The sequence below is a fragment of the Gobius niger genome, assembly GCF_951799975.1.
Source record: "Gobius niger genome assembly, chromosome: 6".
NCBI classification, from domain to species: Eukaryota; Metazoa; Chordata; class Actinopteri; order Gobiiformes; family Gobiidae; genus Gobius; species Gobius niger.
In genome coordinates, this window is record NC_136857.1 from 18,165,117 (window position 1) to 18,186,633 (window position 21,517).

The window sequence follows — 21,517 nt, forward strand, 5'->3', positions numbered from 1 at the left end:
TTTAGTGTTTGAGGGATTTTCCTTTACACCACAGTAGCTATAATGCACACTGGCTTAAACCGTTTTCTGTGGTGTTGTTTATGGATAAAGCTGTGTTCCTGCAGGTTCAGCCACTTGCTCTGGGCCTATTCACATATTCAGTATTCATGATTTTTGCATTACAGTAGAAAATCTGCGAGCCACCACCACGCTGCATCTCTATGGAGCAACAGGTCTCCTTGTGCATTATTCAGCGCATGGGCGGCTTTGAAGAGGTTACGGCTGTGGCGTTTTAAATACTTCACTGTCTTTGTGCAGGACAGAGGGCTGGGACACAAGTCTTAGCAGCTTGAATACACATATAGGTCATATACACATGGACGGCACAATGTACAGAAGGCGTGTGTTTGTTGGGAGGACAATGTATGCTAGGATAAAAGGACATGTACAATTATGAGTAAAACCAGATCACAGTTACCCTGATTTTTTACTCTGGTTTATTATTAGCTATTTACATTGTGTTGTGGAATATCTTGTGATAGAAATGCTCTTGAATAATTGGCTAATATTTTGAGGTGCACTAGTAATTGCCAGATGCCAATGACATTGCTGCCTGACCACGGCACTATTAGTGACATAGTAAAGACAGTACGGCTAGTTGAAATGGTCTTCATATCCCCTCTGACAATGACAGTGCATTTAAAGCAACACAATATCGACCAGACTCATAACACTTTGGTGCAAGTGTGTCTTAAGTAACAAGCACTGCAGCTTAAGTCACCTTTGATTGTTCCTGAGGGTCTGAGTGACAGTCATCTACCGTTGCATAACACTGCACCTACTGTGTTTAGGAACGCAACCTTATATTCATTTAGAGACCACGAGTCATCACTCCTCCTCACTTACAGTTGTGCTCAAAAGTTTCCATACCCTGGCAGATTTTTAAATAGTTTTGACTATTTTTCAGAGAATATGAATGATAACACAAAAAGGGATTTTTTTTCAAAACTCATGGTTTGTGGTCGTGTGAAGCCATTTATGGTCAAACAACTGAGTTTGCTCTTTTTAAATCATAATGATAACTGAAACTGCCAAGATGACCCTGATCAAAAGTTTACACACCCTGGTGATCTTGACCTGATAATATGCACGCAAGTGGACAAGGGATGCAAAGAAATACTCACAAATAACTTGAGCTGAAATACTGGACCCTTGAAATAAAAAGCTGCGTAGCTGTTGCGAGATGCACAATAAGGAAGCACTTGATGAAAAATTGGCTGCATGGTCGAGGCGCCAGATGAAAGCTATTCCTTCACAAATGCCGCAAAGTATCTACATACAATATGTCAAACAGCACAGAGACAAGCCTCAACATTTCTGAAACAATGTCATTTGGAATGATGAAACCAAAATTGAACATTTTGGACACAGACATAAACATTTGGAGGAGTCAACAAGGCCGCACACGGTGCACCATTCCTACAGTGAAACAGGGCGCTGGATCACTTATGTTTTGGAGATGTGTGAGCTTCAGGGAACTTGGTGAAAATAGATTTCAGGATGAATGCATCATATTATTAAAGAATACTGGTGGAAAAGTGTCACTCATCAGCCTGAAAGCTGCGCATGGGACACATTGGGACGTTCCAACATGAAAATGATCTAAAGCTCAAGGCCATGTCGACCTCTCGTTGGCTAAAGCAGAATAAAGTGAAGGTTCAGGAGTGGCCATCTAGGTCTCCTGACCTCAATATCATTGAGCCACTTTGGGGAGATCTCAAACGTGCAGTTCATGCAAGACAGCCTAGCAATTCAGGCTTTTTACCAAAAAGAATGGCCCATCCAAAACTACCACAAAAACTGTACATTATGAACAGGGTGTCAAGAGACAGCTGTCGGGGCTTGTACACAACTCAGGTGGTTTCTCAATCTTTTTTACTTAATCTGGAACTGAAAGCAAGATTAGCTAAAAGCTGACATTAGGGGCCATTTTCAGAGAATATGAGTGTTTACACATGTGCAGAAACTTTAATATGAATCACAGTGGGAAGAATTTGTTTCCATCCCCTCATACAGTATTCTGTGGTGGTATACTGCCCAACAGTGCCTCCAATAGCCCAGTACAGTTTCCAAATAAACATATGATAAAAAGAAGGGATTTAGTGAACTGTACTCTAACATCCAACATGCTAATCTGGGAAAGATGATATGTTTTAAATGTTCACGTTTTGCAAAAAGAGAATTTCCAGTTGTGCTGTAGATGCTTCAGCGTCTGCTACTAAAGTGCAAAATACAACTAATGCATTATTATTATAAGGCTTCTCTTCTCATTCTCCCTGCTGTCAGAACGTAGAACCTGCCTAGAGAAGAAGCCTCTCTCAGAGTGACAGTGAAGAGACACACTCCCAGGCCAGTCGTGCAGATGAGCCTGGCCTCTCTGAGGAGCTCTGATACAAATGCATTGTGAAGGAAGATTAGCGCTAACTCCCAAATGTCACAATCTTGAGGCAGAGTTTCTTTGATGGAAGGTCTTGGAAAGTTTCACTCTGGCTCCCTGCCTGCGCGGCACTCCTCCTTTGGATGTTTGGAGTTGCATAACTGTAAATAACGCCATGGAGGAACAGTACTTATTTAATTAAAAGCTGATGATTTGCAAGGGAAGTGCAACAATATAAGCAACGCAATGGATTAGTGTTGCTGTTTAAGTAAGTGCAATTCATACTGTATGTCTACATTGCAAATAAGATCTATGACATGTTTGCTATTGGGATATGTAGCTTAATGAACTCCCATGATACATGAGTACAAGCTGAAGTAAAGCACATTAGAAATATACAATGTAATTAAAGCCATTGCTGTCACAACTGTTACAAGAAGGTGTTGGTTACCGGCCAAGTTTTGTTTCCCATCTCAATGGTGCTACTCCCTATCGAGAGCAAGCATTTTCTTGCCCTGTGAGAGATCCTTATTCATGCGTTTGCCATTTTAAAAGCAATTTAATCCCTGTAACAATCAGATAATAACGACTCAAATTGTTGCCATGATGTTTAAATGAAATGTGAAATAATAGCAAAACTAATTTGGACCTCACTGCCTGTAGAGCGCAAGTAACATGTGGTGTTCACGGCAAGGTTCGGTCTAAGCCTGGAGTTTAAAGAACTTGAAGTTGTACAATAAATGCATACGATATTATAGAGTATTATACAATAAATTTGTGTCATCATAAAATGTAATGGCTGTTGTGCTAACACAGCATTCTCACCAATGAGCTTTCTGTGCGGTTTTTGGCTCCCATCAGACCTGGCAGTAAAATTTAAGCCATTTGGTTTCACGTGGCCTTTTTTAATGTGAAGTGTGAATGGATAAACACAACTCAAGTCCAAAAAGATTGAGGAAAGGTGTTTTCTAGCTTGCACCTGTTTCATATCTAACACAGTAAATATGTAAACTTGTAAATATTACCAATCTAAGTGTGGTCAATCCTGCTAAAGGAGACAAACGACTATTGTTTTAACAATAGTAAAGGCATCTTTTGTTTGGCAGTTGGCTCGCAGAGCACAAGATTGCATTCATTGCGATCTTTCTTCAGTGCAAAATACAAACATGAATCAAAAATGTGTGTTGGATGATTGTTTTCGATAACTTCTGTCTATTCAACAGCTTCCTCTGCGCCTTTCTGACAGACTCAATGAAACACCAGAGGTCACTGTTGTGCTTCAATGGCACTTTTAATAAAACAGACATTTCATCCTCACAACAGCAATGTCTGGACAGAGAGGGCCAGGGTGGGGGTGGGACCAGAGGCAGGATCACAATGCTGATAGGCTGGTTGCTCCTGGTACGTGAAAGGCAATTGGTTAAAAACAAAACTGTGCGGAAAGTGTGTGGCAGATGATACAGACTCAGTGCTGGCATCTAAATGATGCAGCAAGGGGAACCCAACTGGTGGCCCGCCCCCACCTAAACCCCCCACATATTTACAGGGAAAAGTAATACATTCAGTTAATTCACTAAGTAACAAAGCTAATTTTCATCTTTGTTTTTGAGCAGAAATCACACGGTTTTCACATCCAGTTTTCAGACATCTTTTGGTTCCATTCCTACAACAATCCGCAGTTAGATTTTTCTATCAACAACACACAAAAAATAACCCCAGGTCCTTGAACCCGACGTGCCCATATGTATAACTATTTACACAAGCAGCAACCTTGTCGTCAAAAAACCCACCCACCGTCATCAAGTCCCTCCCACTTCAACCAAAAGTAAATAAATAATATGAATTATCCAAGTTTCCAATCACTTCAAGCTCTACCCACGTGTTCCCTTCTTCTAAAAGAGCATGCCAAGTTACAATGAACACAGAAAATGTCTCTATACAGATAAAGAAATCACTTTAAAAACGTTTGTTTGGCTCCTCCCACTTTGGACAAGACAGGATTCCAGTGGATTTGGCTGTAGTAAGAAAGTCCTGTTGTAGGGAACTTTGAGGGCAGTCTCCCAAGGTCTTTGAGGCAGCCATTTTGGAAGTTTCAAGAGTGAGGAGAAGGGTTAGTGTTTGGTCAGTCAAAGGTGGCGAGGGCTGGGGTGGCCATTGTGGTAGAGCTTCTGTTTGATGTGGACCATGTTTCCGCTGGAATCATCCAACTGTCGAAGCTGGGCGCGACGACGCAGGTCCCGCAGATTACAGAACTGAGGAAGCCACGACCAGGAGGGAGTGTCTGCAAAGAAGAGAGCAAAGGATTTTGTTTTACACAGTTTACAAACAGCTGCATCCTATGATTCAGAGACGACCAAAGAGGAAAACAAAGTCATGATAGACCTATATGCTATCATGACTCAATCATACAGCAGTTAGAAATCCTTTTAAATATTTTTTTGCTTTGTGTATGTAGCTGTCTGCATAGGATACACAAATTCAGGGTAGCCTGGTCATCCAAACTACAGTCTTTTCTTATTCCATAAAAAAAATAGTCTGGCAGTACAGAAGATGACTCAAGAACCTTCATTGAAGGTGGACAACTCCTGTACGACTGAGAGCCTACAGCGATCTGGGATCTCTGGGATCAGATGAGCAAAACAGAGGGTTCATCACAAATAAAACAAACGTGAGCTAAAACGTATAGTGTACCATCGTCATGGTGATGTGTAAACAGGCAACAATCTCCCTCTCTCTCTGTTCAGCTGCATTTTTTTTGCCTTTTTCTGCACAGAGTATTTGTGGTTTCTGTGTTCCACATTGTTTTACTGGTCACTTTTGAATTCTGTGTTTTTGTGGGGATAGGTGGATTTTTTTTTTACTGCAGAGACTCCATTATGGTCCTGAAGAAGCAGCTTTTGAAAAGTAAACAAAAAGCTAGCTTATCAGCTAAACCCATTTGAGACAAACACATTTCTTCTTCTGAGACACTGAAGAGGCACCAAGAGCCCCCCACACCTGCAGCACAGTGGAGGCGTCACACAAGGAGCTACAGGAAACTAGGAAGGGACAAATGAGGAGGTATCCGGGCAAGACTCACTAAGCCACACAAGCCATATATTGTTCTGGCTAATGGACGTTCACTGGAGAATAAAAAAGATTAACCGCTAAGATCTTCCTAGAAGATGGTGAAAGACTGTTGTGGAGCGGAGGGGGAGGAACAGGAGGAAGAGGAAGGAGGAGGTGGAGCTGTCCAGTGCAGGACACCACGCTCTGAAACAAGGACAAACCCAGGAGGCACTGCACCATTTCAGAGGATCAGAGGAGACTGAAGGCAGCCAGCCAGGTTTCCTCCGGGTGCTACAGCTTCTCCAACCTCCAAAAACATGCTGGTCAGGTTGACCCACAGCGGTGACGTGCTCAGTCGCAGCGGCTCGTGACTAACACCTGAAAACTATTTCGTTGTACGCTTGTACAATGACAAACAAAGCACTTACTTACGTGTGAAGAAATCACACAGAGAAACAGTTCTATCTTTTACCAAATCATTTATTTATTTATTTGTTTATTTAACTGACTCGTAGCCATGGGCTACTTTCCAGCTGTTGTCTCCCGCTCACAGTCTCAAACACACTCTCACTCAGCCTGGCCTGGAGAGTTAAGGATCTTAATCGCTAATCATGGGATTTGCAGAAATAATAAACTAATGGAGATTTTTAAAGGTAAAATGGAGATACTGTTCACATTAAAACACTTGGACACTACAGCGTGTTAGATGTATATAGTAGTGACTCAGTGTGTTTCTCCTTTTTATAATGTTTGCTAGTATCCACAAACATTGCGGATTTCAATGGTAACAGTGAATTCAAAAATTTCCATCCCAAACTCGATAGTACATGTTTTCGTGGTAGGTGGACCCAGAGGTAACCGGAGGGGAGAACATGCAACTCCACACAGAAAGGCCCCATCTGACAAGTAAAGCAAATGCTGTTTCAGAGGTGGAATATTACAATGTTTTTTTATGTTGCTGCCTCACAAAGCCAAGAACACTTCTGTTTCCCCACAACTGTACAATAACACCAGTGGCCACAACGGTAAAACAATAAATTGAAATCATTTATTGTTACTAAGGTGCAACAAACATAAAGCAAAACACTGACTATTGTTTGGAGAAAATGCACAGAGAAATGTACTTTATTTTCAATGTCAAAAGCTTTTCCTTTAGCGACAGTCATTATTACAATACATGCTTGGAAACAGTCTGTGATGGAAGCAATATGGTGCCTTTCACACAACAGCCAGTGAGTGTATGTTGAGTGCCGTATTTGCTGCGGGAGGTAGAGAGGTGACAAGCATGCTTCCTGACAGAGAGTGCCAAAGGGAGGTGTGTGCACGAAGGAGCCCTGGCGGTCTGCCTCTACTCTGACAGAACCCAGGTCTGGGGCTGCTGAGAGAGGGAAGACTTGGATTGTAGCTAATATTACATGCTGAGCGTGCCTCAAAAGACTGTTGCTACTCTACAACCACCGGACGGGGCATTTCTATGTGGAGTTTACATGTTTTCCCTGTGCCTGCCTCTGGGTAATCCGGTTTCCCGTACCTCTAAAAACATGCACAACAGGCCAGAATAATGACCACAGTGTAGCTTTTTGAAAAACTTGGTAACGCAGGCTTTAAAAGCTTAATATAAGTGTAGGTATTATTACTAGTACTGATTGAAAAACATTCATCACTTTGTACTACAATAGTAGTACTATACTATCTCTATCCCCTATTCCTGCAGGCAACATTACAAAGGTTTTTTTTTATCTGATGATACAGAACAAAATCTCTCCACACAACCACTATAGAAAATGTAATTATTTTTCAGTATTAGTGCAATGCTTGTCAGATACAAAAAAGATACATAGAAATGGAGGTTTTGGGGTTATTATTGTCCCATGTAAAAGACATGCAAGACTATGTTAACAAGGCCATGTTTCATGTTCAATACTTCATTAGCTGTTCTTCAGATCGGGTCAGCCGGACAGACTGACAGTACAATCGGACTAACCATGACCCCCACCATCCAGTGTGTCTCTGGTGTCAGGAGAAAGGCCCCTTCACCTTCTTTGATGAGGTCAGGTCAACCAACATCCGACCACACTTTAGAGGAGTTGCTAATAAAACATAGTGACCGAGATCAGAGAAACCATTAAGGAAGCTATAGGTGATGATATTTAGAACAGATATTCCTTTAAGGTTACAAAACTAATATGATGGCCAGGTTTTCTTTAAAGCTTTTTGCAAACAGATCGCGGTGTCAAGGGAAGGCTTGTTTTCTTCTGTCACTTTTCTTTGCTTCCATTTGTATAGTTTCCGTTTGCAGCTGTAAACATTCTGTCCTCCTCTCTAAGATTTCTTTACATTTTCCTACCAGCCTGAAATTGGACTATTTCCACTTGTACTCCCATAGTATTTATTTTTATTCTTGCCATACATCTTTCTATTCTGAAGCGGCCTGCTCCATCTTGGCTTTCATTTGTCTGCCCTTCCTCTCCCTGTACTTAACCAGCCCTGACTCCACTCACCTGCAGTATATACTGCCCCACGCTACGGTCGACCTGCTGCAAATATGAATGCAGGAGGTATGTGACATCTCTCCTCATCACAGCCCAAAGTGAAGCTGGCGAGGCAGAGACAATGAGGAAGAGAAGCAGGACAGCCCCAGACAGACCAGAGTAAAAAAAACAAAAACAAAACAGAGCCCCCCCTAGAGAATGGATGGGGCGGGATGGCGGATGTAAGGTTATTTATAGCTGTGAACGAGCGTGCTGTCCACAGAGTGCTCTGAAAGGTATCCAAAAAAAGAAAAAGGGGCCCAGGCCAGACACATTTGAATGAAGTAGATAAAAAAAGGACAATAGTCGGGCAGTTTATGGAAGAGAGTGGATTAACACATAAACTAATGAACTGCAAACATTTTCACGGAATTGGATCAATATCAGAATGACCCTGGCCTCAGAATATCAGCCTGGTTGCAATAAATTTCCACAAATTTGCGATAAAACATTTGACACATACAAAGTAGAAAACAGTTTTCACTCCTGGCTTCGTACCAGCATAAAGAATCGTTGTTGGCTCTAAACTCCAGCAGCAAATGTAGGACAATCAACTGTGTTCATGTCGCTATAAAGTCTGTGGTATAACTTTCAAGGTTCATTTAGTCGGACGAGAGGATTAGAGATGTTGAATTATTTTACCTTTACATTGTTTACATTGTAATGGTAATGGATTTCAACCTCTCTAATCCTATTATACCGTATAGTAACAAGTAGACACAAACGTTACTAAGCTTATAAAGTCTGTGGTTTCTACTATACTTTGCATAGCACTTTCCAAATTGTAAAGTGGTATAAAACATTGGAATGCAATGAATATAAGATAGGCCCTTTTAACTATCCACTATTGTCACCAAAGGGACCAAGGGGTTAATAGGGAAGACATCACTCTTTTTTTTTTTCAATTTCCTGGTAATTTTTATTGCTTTGTCCCTCAGCAGCGTCACAAAGCGCTACAATGACGCACGGTGGCATGGAGAAGGGAAAAAAATCCTGTCAAAGCTCAAATGGCCGGCAATATATAAATGAAGAAGTGCATGATGGGATGGATGCGGGCGGTGGTTTGCGAAGACTGGGGGGGGTGGGGCTACAGATGGAATCACGAGCATCCATGTGCCCGAGTGGCTTTCTCGCTTGCCATTCCAGATGCTCTCTTGCCTGTTTTCTATTTTTAGCTCTGGAGAAGATATGGGTGAGGAGGGAGGGAGGGTGGGTGGTGGGGCATATTGGGGGAACGTGGGGGGGGGGTCGGTGGATGGTCATGTGACTGCACTCATTCCCCGCTTCGTCAGCCCTCACCTTCACTCTTCGTCGCGGCAGGGCTAAACGGCTGCGCCCCGGAACATCAACGTCATAGATAGATAGACAAAAGGCAGGGCATTCCCTCACAAAACCAGTGGAGGAGGAAGAGGAGGAGGAGGAGGAGGAGGAGGAGGAGAAAAAGGCTGACTTGGTATTACTGGGGCTGATGAATATGGATGGGCCTCCTATGGGCAGGTTTATGGTGTTACTGTGAAGTGATAACACACTGGAGACACATGCTGCTGCCCAACCTTCCACCCACTGCATGCGAGAAGATGGATAGCTTTATCATGTACAATGCCTGATCTGTGCACAGCAGGCTACACCTTCTGACTAAAACAGGCCATTAGGATTTATTCCGAATGTAAATTATTACATTTGTTAGAAGAACACCACATAGTGCTGCCTACACTGCCATGTGGACGCCGGTGTTTGTAACAATGTGTGAGCGAATGGGACAAGATAACTGATCGGTGCGTCTCCCTTGTCTTTAATGGTTGTTGGCGGAGTTTTTCAGCAGCAGACCCAGTTTCTAGGTCACACTTCACCTACTTTTCTCCTAAATCAGAGCATCATCCAGGGCACCTCCACTGCAACGGCCTGATCTCAACCACAGAGTGAAACAACTGCATCCTCAAGCTATATAGTGTGTGTTTGATTGTTCGTCTTCCAAAATGAAATTCATTGAAGCTAATATGAATACTGTATGGGTGCCTGACAATTGTTCCTCTGTCTTCAAAAAACTTAAATGTTCGTGCTCCCAAATAGGGACTTGGTAGAACAAGATACCATGCTGATAACAAAGAACTTACATATGGTTTATTTGGTTGGGACAGTGCCTATAAGCCAAATCAGCATTGTCAGTACGCATACGTGGCAATGTTCCGGTCAAAGTTCACAACTACCCACGGTGTCAACAAAGCCCATCAAAAGCAGACTATCATACTAGAACAACCGGCTATTTAGTGACTATTACAGCTTCAAGTGGTTTTACGGCGATATGCCAGGTTCACATTCCTTCTTCATTGCAGTGCGACTGTCCACGTGGGCTTAATCAGTCTATGGAAGAGTTTTGCTCTCGAGTGCAATAAAGGAATCTCACAGCGTTGTATATGCGAGCCACCATACATACTCATCACACTTCCTACTGAAAGAAAAGATCCAGAACATCGTGACGCGAATGGATTAAATGAGTAAGTTTGACATAACTAGTAATGCTATTTGTAACCAATACATCTATTTACTTAATACAACTGTTTTTTAATTAATGTATATAATGTATTCTTTTTCTCTTCCCAGTAAGATTGTGTCCCCGTTTCTTACATAATTCTTTTAAAACATCGATTTTCAACGCTCAATATATTCAATATCTGTGTCACACTCGGTCATGTTTGGGACACAATCTGGGTAGTCCTGACATTTAACCTGGACCAGCATGCTTTGCGCTCGGTGAGATGCCGAATCCGCTTATTAAAGCAGTACTAAGTAACTCGTGCCCCTAAAGGCCATAAGCGCCACTGGAGGTGTCGCAGCATTTTGTGTTTTTCGAACTCATTAATGGTCCATGTGACTAAATACTACGCTGACAGAAAAGATAAAGGGAGAGAGGGATATTGTACATCCAGTTACACAATGGAGATATTTATTCTCACTCAAACGTGGCTGTAAATACTGTTTAAGTGGCGCTAGCCCGCAGTTAGCTTTGCCTGTTAGCCTGTTAGCTTCTTCTTCGTGATTCTATTAATTTGTATTGGAGCCTCCGACATATAGACAGGACACCGGGGGAGATGAAAGCCCTTCTTCACCCCCCAATCATCCCATTAACACTTATATTATCCCCAGAGGGACTACGAAAAGGATTTATGAGGGTAAACAAGTTGCTGTGAAGCACAAGCATTCGTGACGCCTTTAACATTAATGATCATGAGCAAGGCCCTAAGACGGCTACTTAAGGACACTCCATCAAAAGTATTTATCTCTGATCTGATTATGATTGACAACCAACTAATGTCAAAAGATCTGAGTAAGTATTGTCTCTGTCAACCTTTTTTTTTTTATGTCAAAGGTGACTGAAAAACAGCCATTGTTGCAAGAAGCAAAATTTGACATGTCTACAATTCTGTGTTTCTTTTCCTCATATATATCAGAAATGTGGATTTCGTTTTACCTGGACATTTGATTGGGCCGGGGGTAAACATAGCTGTGCTATATTTTGCCAGTTGAATTGTAAAAATTCAACACAGATGTCATAGGACTCATAATTGTTCTTACGTAAATGGAGAAAAACGCAGTTGGGAAGCATATTGACCAATATCACTGTGAGTCTAAAGCGTGAAATAACACGCCTTATTTTCTCATACCATTTGTGATGAGGAGAGCACATATCTTTCTCAAGCAGCAGAAGTAATGTTGTTAGTTAAGTAAAGCAAAATGACCACATATGTTTCATTCAGACCCCAGGGAGATAGCTAAGAATTAACAATATGAACTTGTGCATTCATACATTTGACCATAACACAGGCTTTAAGAAGGTCTCAATCTACAGGGGTGCAAAAGGGTGCATTGAACTTCATTTTGACATTTTTGCACCCTCAGTTTTACTGGCATCATAATATATTTTAATGACGAGAATATCTATTTGTGCCCTTTCGAAACTGTAATGCACCCTCAGTCAGGCGCTGGCTTTAAGTACAATCATACTTAAAGTTAGATTTGACATTATTATGTCAATTACTGGTACCGTTATTGTGTAAATGCTACTATGGGGTTAGCTTTTCTGATCTGCAAATCCAGTAGGTCCCAGGAATTTATTTTAATTACAAAACAGAGCTTTTCTGCTACTAACATGCTTACTGCTACTACTGGTATATCTTCTTAATACAGATACTGTCACTATTTTCTATACCCCAGTCCTACTCCTGTTTGTGGGACTTTTGATCTTTCAAAAGAAAGCATGATACTTTTTGAATTATTTTCTGCTCTTGTTTCTACTGCCATTATGCCTACCTCTAGTAGCACTACCAAAAAAACACCTGAGCATTAAACCGGTAGCTCTGCCCCACTCAGACAAAGACACCACTTTTTCATGTGGTTATGTTTTCATTATTATTGCAGCTAATAATAATGAATATAGAATAATGAATATAGAATACAGATCATTAGGATTGATTATCATTATAATCTGGATGTTGGATCAGAGGCATGAGGGAGTATGCGGGGAACAGTGGCACAGTCTGAAACTGGATAGTCCACTGTTCCCCAAAACCCAGGTGAGAGGAAGAGAAAGGTGAAACATTGGCACTGTACCGGGGAACATAGGTACGCATCCCTATCAATCTCTATAAATATTTCCTTGACAAATAAAGGTTAAATAAACAGCTTGCTTCTTAAGGCTGCTACTGCAATTATTATAATGTAGGCTTCTATTCAAGTCAAATCAATTCAATAGCCTACTTTATTTCTGACACTAAAATAACGCTCCATTTAAAATAAGACCAGACTAGACTCCAGCCACAGCAGTCGTGAATGAGTAATATATTTTGGAAACATATTTACAGTTTCCTTTAGAATATATGTTTCATATTTGCAACATTGTCCGTGCTGTTGGTAGGAAGAGGCTCCCACAGCTCACTGTAATGAGAGCAGACTTCCTAAACTAATTACAAATCTCAAGGGAACAGCACCAAATTACCACTATCCCCTCTCCCTGTCAATCCTGCCATTGATCTGTGTAATTTTAGGTCCATTCTTTGCTCATATTTGGGCTAGGCTAATGCTAATGCGGCTAATGCTAATGAGCACGGGGTCTTAAGTGTCATCACAATAAGGCGGCTGATGTATGGAGCACAGTTTCCAAAATGGGATTAGCAAAATGACATTGACAAAGATGATCGTAACACAAGTTGGTCTGATGGGTGCAGAGTAAATTACACAAAATTGAAGAGCATCTTGTCTTTGCACCCCTTTGAAACGTGCATAATTAAAGACATACAATACATAATTATTCAATCAATATGAATGAAAAAATACGCCTCAAGGCAACCAAACCTGAAAAGTCTCACTCTCATGACACCTATACTTTAGAAAGAGGCCAGAACTCTGTGGTCCACTTTAAAACACTTAAATCAGGAGCGCTGGTGTAAGAATTTAAGATTTTTGTCCATTCCTTATACACTGTGTGGGGTCCATCACTGCACAAGGGTCATGTGACATTGTGGCTTTATCTTATTGTACACATTTAGTGAGTGTCCCTGCTCTGATTTCTACTCAGACACTTCTATGTTAAATTAGTCACTATGAGTCTATGGTTGACGTCACCCCTCCCCTTCCCCTGTTCATGTTTGTGCATTCAGATCATATGAGTGAGTGTGTGGAGGTGAGCCCAGCAGGTGGCTGCTCTGTCCCTCTGTGTGACCTTCTCTCCTTCACTGGCACACTTCCACTGTTATCTCCTCTTACACCTTCCTTATTCCTGGACATTAGTGCACCGCTAGAGCACACGTCAAATAGACCAATCCAATCCCATCCAATCATCTTCTCAACTGTAATCTTTTTAAAACTGTTTATATGCCTTTCACTTTAATAATTGTGCCTTCTGGGCTCATGCAAAACATCTGGATAAAACAAGATGAAAGCATATAAGCACAAACGCAAGATCCTTTCTACCACAACTGTACTGTAATGTGTTAAGGCACAAGAACGGCATTCAGTTCATGTACGCAACAGTAATATGGTTGTTTCATTGTCAAACTTAAAACAAATACAAATGCAGACAAACTCTTTTCTTTAACACTTTAAATGACTATGTAACATTGGCGACTGTGACACCTGCCGATGAGATCATTTCCCCCTTTACTTTGTACTGAAGGTGTAAAGATGGGGGTCTTACCGTAATAGCGACTTGACCTCCAGGCGCGGATGGCACAGTGTAGCACCCCATCCAGCCACAGCAGCAGCCAGCTGATGCAGAAGCCCAGCAGCAGACCCAGCATCAGGTCCATCTCCTGCTTGGTCACACTGTCACTGACAAAGTAGTTCTCCGAGGAATCCACCAGAGAGTGGTCCCCGTCATATGGGATCACATAGTGGACATGATGTCTGTCAAACAACAAGAAAGCGTTAGAGAATCATCCAAAGTGGCAAGTAGCATATATAGCTATCTAAGTATTATAGATTAGTGGTAATTACTCTGTATCTGTAAGATAATTGTATGGACTATAATATCCATCTTAAATGAATAGGCCACCATTTTTCCATACTGAGATATGTTTTTACATGAGCTTAGACAAGTTGATGTTGTTAGCATTTAACCTCTCTCAGCATATTCCTATAGCTCCAAACGGGGGTGAAGTTAGAAGCGACCAAGCTCTTCCACGTTTTTCCTATTTAAATACGGTTACGTGAGTAGTTACACGATCCAAGTCTAGTTACATAAGATTAAACATGTCTTCACTCCTATAGAATTCTGAAGATATTACTGCACGGACGTCGAAGTGCTCCTAAGATGTTACTTCGCCTTACAATATTGTACCCCTTTTCATCCGCTTAGAAAATCGACATGTTTAATTTTGTGTAACTCGACTTGGATCGTGTAACTACTCACGCAACCCTATTTGAATAGGGAAAACATGAAAGAGCTTGGTCACTTCTAACTTCACCCCTGTTTGGCTCCATAGAGGAGAGGAGGCGACGCTAAATGCTAACAACATCTCTGGTCTTTTTGCGTGACTGAGCGCATGCACAAAGACCAGGCAGGTACTCATCAACTCGTCTAAGCTCAAGTAAGAACATATCTCAGTATGGAAAAACGGTGGCCTGTTCCTTTAAAAATCAATAACAATAACAAATCATCACACAAAAACACTACACTAAAAGTTGAATACATAATTCAGTCAAGGACAAGACAAACTAGACCCATTACTTTTCTAAATCTCCTTCTGTTTAAAAACCTAACAATGAAAACCACCGGGAAATAGAACTTAAAAAGTAGCTTTGTGGTGTTTATGTCCTTGATTGGACAGCACAGCAGGAAGTGGAGGAGAGAGCAGGCTCATAGCCTTTACAAAACAGAACAATCCAAACAGGGACTGAATTTTAGGTTGCTTAGACGTTAAAACAATAATCATTTATATATCAAACACTACAGCGAGAAGTGCATTAGTGATTCAGGTTAGGTGTCAAGTTAGTTATCCTATCCTCAATTTCCTTGTCTATCCCATATGTATAACAATTTATAAACCAAAAAAAAAAATCATTTGCACAGTTTGCACAATGCTGCTACAACATTCTCAACGTTCACAATGAGACCTCTTGCAAGTAAAAGTGGCAAAAAGTTCCCTTTAAGTCCAGTGTGTCTATAAAGGGAAATAGTAGCTTCTCCGATTCGTACAACAGCTGTCAGAGCGGACCAGCAGGAGCTCAAACCTCACCTCCGTCACTACACAGGGCTGCTAACAAGAAGGAGATGACAGCAAACACAAGTCCAGGAGCTCAGGCAGTGGGGGGGCATCTCTGTTTGGGACTGTGCACCTCTTGCAATAAGCTTTTGGTTCTGGAGGACGCAGAGCTTTAATAATGTAGCCCTAGCCCACATATGCATCTATTGTTGTCGAGCAAGAGACTCCACTCAAATAAAACATTATTCCAATTCAAACTTAATCAAAGTTCTTATGGCTATAGAGTAAGTATTTGGTTTTGTACAGTCTTAAAAAAAAAAAAAAATAGTGGCATTTGCGGTAAATCCATGTATTTAGGAGCATATTGTGGTCAGAGTACAAAGTGTTGATGGAGGAAGTGAAAACCCACATGGGGGATTATCCGTTCACTCCAGACGATGGAGGTCCATTAACTCACTACAATTAAATGTAAATCAATTTAAGGCTGGCCGCACACACAGCACCTCTGTGTGATACAACGGCATGCAGCTAATTCACCGCGCTGACCCTCAACGACGCACCGTTTTTCTTATATGCGTGTAATGATCATATCTATACTGTTTGGCTGGAGCTCGCTTGCTCTGCTTCAAGGGTTATGTGTGTTGTTTTCCCTAAAACTGTAGGATAAACAGTTTTAATTCTAGACTATCCCAAATATGTTGTCTGTGATGATATAATGTACAAATACAAGATACAGATAACTACTCTTTGAAAAGGAAGTTACAGAAACACATCCCCCAGACTGTAAGACTAAACAGTTTTCACGGGGTTTGTTATACTGACCATTTAGATCACTAGAGGTACTTCTCAAACATTTGGAGACTTTTATAAAGCTAGTACCAATAATTCAAGACTTGTTCCACTTCCCTGCCTCTATTCAAAGCCAGCGAGAGAAAGTGCTTTTCAGTGATATAAAAATAATTTGAAAATGCATAAATAATTCACCGCACTTCTCAACGAAAACTGGATCATCCCCCTGCTCCTCCCAGCAACCCCGGGCTTCATTGTATCCCAACAACACCCCGCTTCAAAAAGACCGAGATAAATTCCCTCTCAAGCCGCGATAGACCAGATAGTCCTGACCCCTTTGTGAGCTCGGGCGCGATCAGGTGACCTCCAATCGCAAGCTATCCCGTTCAGAGATGGGATGAAAGATGGCTGCCTCTTTTCTTTCCAGGTCACTTCAGACACAGGCCCCCGTGTGCAGGCCTAAATGTGCATCTCCTGTGAGCTGTGGGATGGTGTGCTATTTATTTGATCGCTTACATAGTATGATCTTTCATGGCAGAATAGTGCTAGAACAGTCAATGGAGGCGTGACATCGGACTAATGAGCTAAAGACTTTACGGATGTAAGATGGAATGGAAGAAACGATGGAGAAGTCATGGGTGTTCCTGAGAATGAGGCAAGAGTCACAACAAGATAAGGTGCTTATGAGAAGAGATTTGAAAATTCTTTGTCATTTTCATGCAAATAAAGAGCAAATCAGATGGGTCGCCTAAGTAGAAACGCATTGGTGCATTTTTGACACTTCAAGAGACTTTTATCAGCTGGTTAACAACACCTTTATCTAGTAGAATGGAAACTATTGGCCATAGAAATGCAGCCAAATTGAAGGAGCAGGCAGCATCACCAATTGACCAAACAAAAACATGAAACTTCTTTTTTTTTAATCCAAGAACTGTTACTGCTACCATGATAATGAGTGCGTCTTATCCCACTGCAACATAGTTTTTGTTGGTCAGTGTGCCAACAAAAAGGTCAGTTAATGTGTTTATGCACTAGGCTTTGAGCTGGATACAAGACATCTGACTGTGGCCGGTTAGACGTGGGGCTAAAATACAAAACAGGCTGACACACATCCATACTTTCACATTCATTTTACACTGTGCAATGTATTTGTCAGTTCACCTAGCTCATGTTCTGGATGGTGGGAGGAACCCCTTGGCAAAAACGCACGCTCTAACGTTCTCCACCTACACAGACACCTCCCACATGTTGTCAATCAATTGTCTGGTGAAAGTATGTTCTTCTGTGACGATTTTTGCTGCTCCTCTCCCGTTTTTTAGCCCACAGTATTTTTTTGCCATGTATTTATTTATTCACAAGTTAGTGAGTACATGGACGACAGGATTAGGGCAGAGCATGGGGACACGTACACTACGTTTTAAGTTTGCATAAGTCCAAATCCAAGACACTCTGATTTCAAGTCCCATCAAAATATTGTATTTACCCGTTGAGCAATTTGACAGTACGTGGGCTGTGAATGTGAGAGCAAATGTTTTAAGCGATGCACCAAGATTCAACATAGCAAATTATGAATGACTGAGCAATGAAAGTGAAACATAGTTGCAAGTGTCTCAAAACATTCCTGAATCAAAGTTATACACGCAATACTGTACGTTACTAAAAGTGCAACATTGTGCATATTCAGCAATCCCCTTTTACTGGTGGAGCTGAGCAGAGAAACACTTGTTTTGAATGATTCCGAGCGCAGCACTTTGGAGATTTTTGTCATTATTAAATGTGCTTGATAGATAAAGTGAATTGGCTGTTGGAACTATTAGTAACTTGGTCCCGCATTCTTGAATCAACACTGACTCATCCCGTTTATGACTTTGCTCTGTTTGCGCGCATCACTGTGTGTGCGGGTGTTTCTGTCACACCAACGGTAACAATCTGGTCAAATGGCTCGAGGTGAGGACAAGCACAAACCAATCAGAATGAAGCATCTGAGGATCAGAGGAGTCAGCCTGCAGCCTCCCCCCCACCCACCCCCCTCCTACCACCCCCCAACCCCCCCACCCCCAATAACACTGGAGGCATTTTGTGGGTCTCATCCTGACCACATCACCGCGAGCAGCAGGTTGGACAGTGCGTAAAAACTAAAAACAGAGCGTTCCGAGCGGCAACAACCTGACAGAGCGAACGAGCGAAACCACTTGATGGTTACCACAGTTTTGAACGGCTCACATTTGATTAGCTATGCCAATGAGACAGCAGCGCGTCCATGCACCAGGCAGCCTCGATTCCAACGCGTCGCCGCTTTTTGCCGTGCGTCCATCGCGTCATACTTGAGGGAATGAATGTGAGGGGGAACGGACGCGGGGCCCGTTCCAGAAAAAAGAAAAGGAGAAAATAAAAACAGGTAGAAGCGCTTCGTGAGAGCTTACCTTCCACAGTTGCAGTGACAGACGCGGTCCTCGCCTCGAAGATGCGGCAGGATGTAATTGTGAAAGCGGTCTAGTAGCGCGTTCATGTCCATTAAACAGGCGATCGCCTAAAGCACAGCATATGGGTGTATTAGTGGTGTACAAATAGGCAGGTACATCATCCAAAATGCGGGATCTGTTTAATAACATTAGCTTAGGTCTTACCATAACAACTGAAGCACCCAGAATCATAAAAATCATGGTGGTTGTGATCATATGCATCAACTCTCAGAAGCGAGCGGGCGCGTACCGTGGCCCGGGGGCTTCAGCTTGAGCGCGGCGATGCATGCGGTGCCCAAGCCGCTCATGGAGCCACCCGCCGCCCTCCTCCTCCCGTACGGCCCTCACTGCGCCCTCTCCATGCAAAAAAGAAAAAAGAAAAAAAGGCCTATATATTCAAAAAAAATACACACACACAAAAATCCGCCTGAAGTAGTCGTCTGTGGTGTTCGGTCTGATGGTTATGTTGTTCCAAGAGTGATCCTAATTCGCGACGCAGAGTGCCATATCCATCCGGGACAGAAGCCTCGAGCAGTAAGGGGAATCCTACTAAGACCTCCTCGGAATCCGGTGCCTCAAATCGCCAAACCTTCTCCGTCGCTGCAGCACCTCGGCCGGCTCCCACCTCGCTCTTCTCTCGGCTCCGGCTGAATTTGATTTAGACCCACATCCCTCGTTCGTTCCAGTACAGTCCAAACAAAAACCCACCACAGCTTCACCAACGCTCGGGAGCTCGTCTCTCACGCGTGATTATCCCATCGTGAATCCAGCATCCAGCAGTTCAGGCGTTCATCCATCCACTCCCACCCGTGGTGCGTGTGCGCGTGCCCGTGCCTTAGGTTGGTAGATAGGCTGTGGTGTGCAAAGCGCGGGCCCTGGCTCGTGTATTTACAGCCAGATACCTGCAGCAGCGAGCCTTATACCGAGCAGCTGAGGCGCTCCTGTGGACACCCCCCACCCCGCTCACACGCAGACTCACGCACGCACGTCGCACTCTCTTTTTCGAGGAGACATTGCAGCGCTGTGTCGGATTCTGCGCAATGCATCTTGTTTGTGTCTCAAATGTTGTGTCTGTATGGCATGTGTCTTTAAGGATCGCTGCAGCGATGGACGCTATTGGGACAAAATAAACCTGTTAGAGTTGGCCGAAGAAAGAAGCGGTAATAAAGTGGGAGTACGGTCAAAGTGGGAGTGAGACACAGAGCCGGCTCTGTAGCCTGACACCAAGTATGAAAGTAGGCCCCACACAGTTTGAAAAATAGATCCACTTGCTTATGCACTTCCTGAAAGACAGAGATCACCTTTAAAAAATAAAAATATATGATAATTTGCTTTTTGTCATCATTGTATTACAGCTTTAACTTTTTGATTTAGGGTTTAACCTCTTAACCACCGCCTTAACATATTTTCTCCAGTTCGGCTTCCTGCTATAGACCAGTGTAGTGCCACATTTGAAAGCTAAGACCTACAAAACTTTTTGGTTTTTTTGTGTTGTCGTAGTTTTCTTTTTTGTCATGTTTTGGAGACTTTTTCATCGCATTTTGTCACCTTATCGTTGCCCTTTCGTGGCTCACTTTTTAGTTGTGCTTTTGTATTTTTTTTAACTTGTATTATTGTTGCTTTTCCAACACATTTTCGTCACATTTTGGAAGTGTTTTTTGTTGTGTTTTCGTCTTTTTTAATTTCCTTTTTTGTTGCTTTTTAATTTCTTTTTTTTGGCTACTTTTTGTGGCTTTTGCGTTTCTTTGTCACTCTTTCGTTGTGTGTTATTGTTGCCTTTAAGACACTTTTTGTCGCTCTTTTGCCTCTTTTTTTTGCCTTTATATTTGGATACTGCCAAACTGGAGAAAATGCGCTCAGTTAAGGCGGGGGTTAACGGGTCAAACATTTCATTGTATTGCAGACAACAATTTTGATTTGACTCGATTAATCAACTATTTATTATTCAACTTGAAAAACAACAACAACATCAGTCAGCCTATGTAAGAAAACCTAGAATAAAGCAAAGTGCTACAATGTACTCATTATTCATTCACGCCATACTTGATGGTGGTAAGCTCCTCTTGTAGCCACAGCTGCCCTTGGGGTAGACTGACAGAAGCCTGCCCCTCCAACCACCACTAGCCACTCCCTCTGTTCTATTGTACATGTTTTAGTGGTTGGGGAAACTGGAGTACTTGGAGGAAACCTACGCAGACACAGGAAGATCGTGCAAACTCCACCCAGACAGGCCCCCTCCCGAACCCAGGAGCCTCTAGCTGTGAAGCACGAGCGCTAACTGCTGTACCACCGTGCCACCCTGTGAACTACCTATTAAATGCACATGTACTTCTATTAAAATTAGCCATCAAACAGCAGTCATTATTAACTGAGCAACATGCTCCTTCACAGTGAAATGGGCAGCAAGAGCAGCTGGGCTGGGGGGGTTTTAGAGGCTAAAGTCAATAGCTACATCTACATTTGTTATTCTGAAAACACAAAAGTAATGTTTGGGGAAAGATGAATTCATTAGGCTAATTAATAAGAATCTTTGTAAAGCATAATCGTGTCAACACTTTCAGCACCACGGACAGC

General features: G+C 42.3%; 1 protein-coding gene across 1 annotated transcript; it reads right to left on the reverse strand.

Annotated features, from left to right (window-relative positions):
- Window positions 1-3,746: 3,746 nt before the first annotated feature.
- Window positions 3,747-19,968, reverse strand: tmem240a (transmembrane protein 240a). Its single transcript, XM_079557779.1, has 4 exons — window positions 19,109-19,968; window positions 18,905-19,011; window positions 14,186-14,394; window positions 3,747-4,697 (listed from the first exon to the last, which is right to left on the reverse strand). The coding sequence occupies exons 1-4, from the start codon at window positions 19,163-19,165 to the stop codon at window positions 4,543-4,545; spliced, it is 528 nt and encodes a 175-aa protein (XP_079413905.1). The 5' UTR covers window positions 19,166-19,968; the 3' UTR covers window positions 3,747-4,542.
- Window positions 19,969-21,517: the final 1,549 nt, after the last annotated feature.

Excerpts from the sequence above, each read along its gene's own strand:
- tmem240a (XM_079557779.1), bottom strand. The coding sequence starts at position 19,165 with ATGCATATGATCACAACCACCATGATTTTTATGATTCTGGGTGCTTCA. Across the intron at positions 14,395-18,904 it reads TGTCACTGCAACTGTGGAAG|ACATCATGTCCACTATGTGA; the intron begins GTAAGCTCTCAC and ends GTTGTTTGACAG. Across the intron at positions 4,698-14,185 it reads GAGGTCAAGTCGCTATTACG|ACACTCCCTCCTGGTCGTGG; the intron begins GTAAGACCCCCA and ends TCTTCTTTGCAG.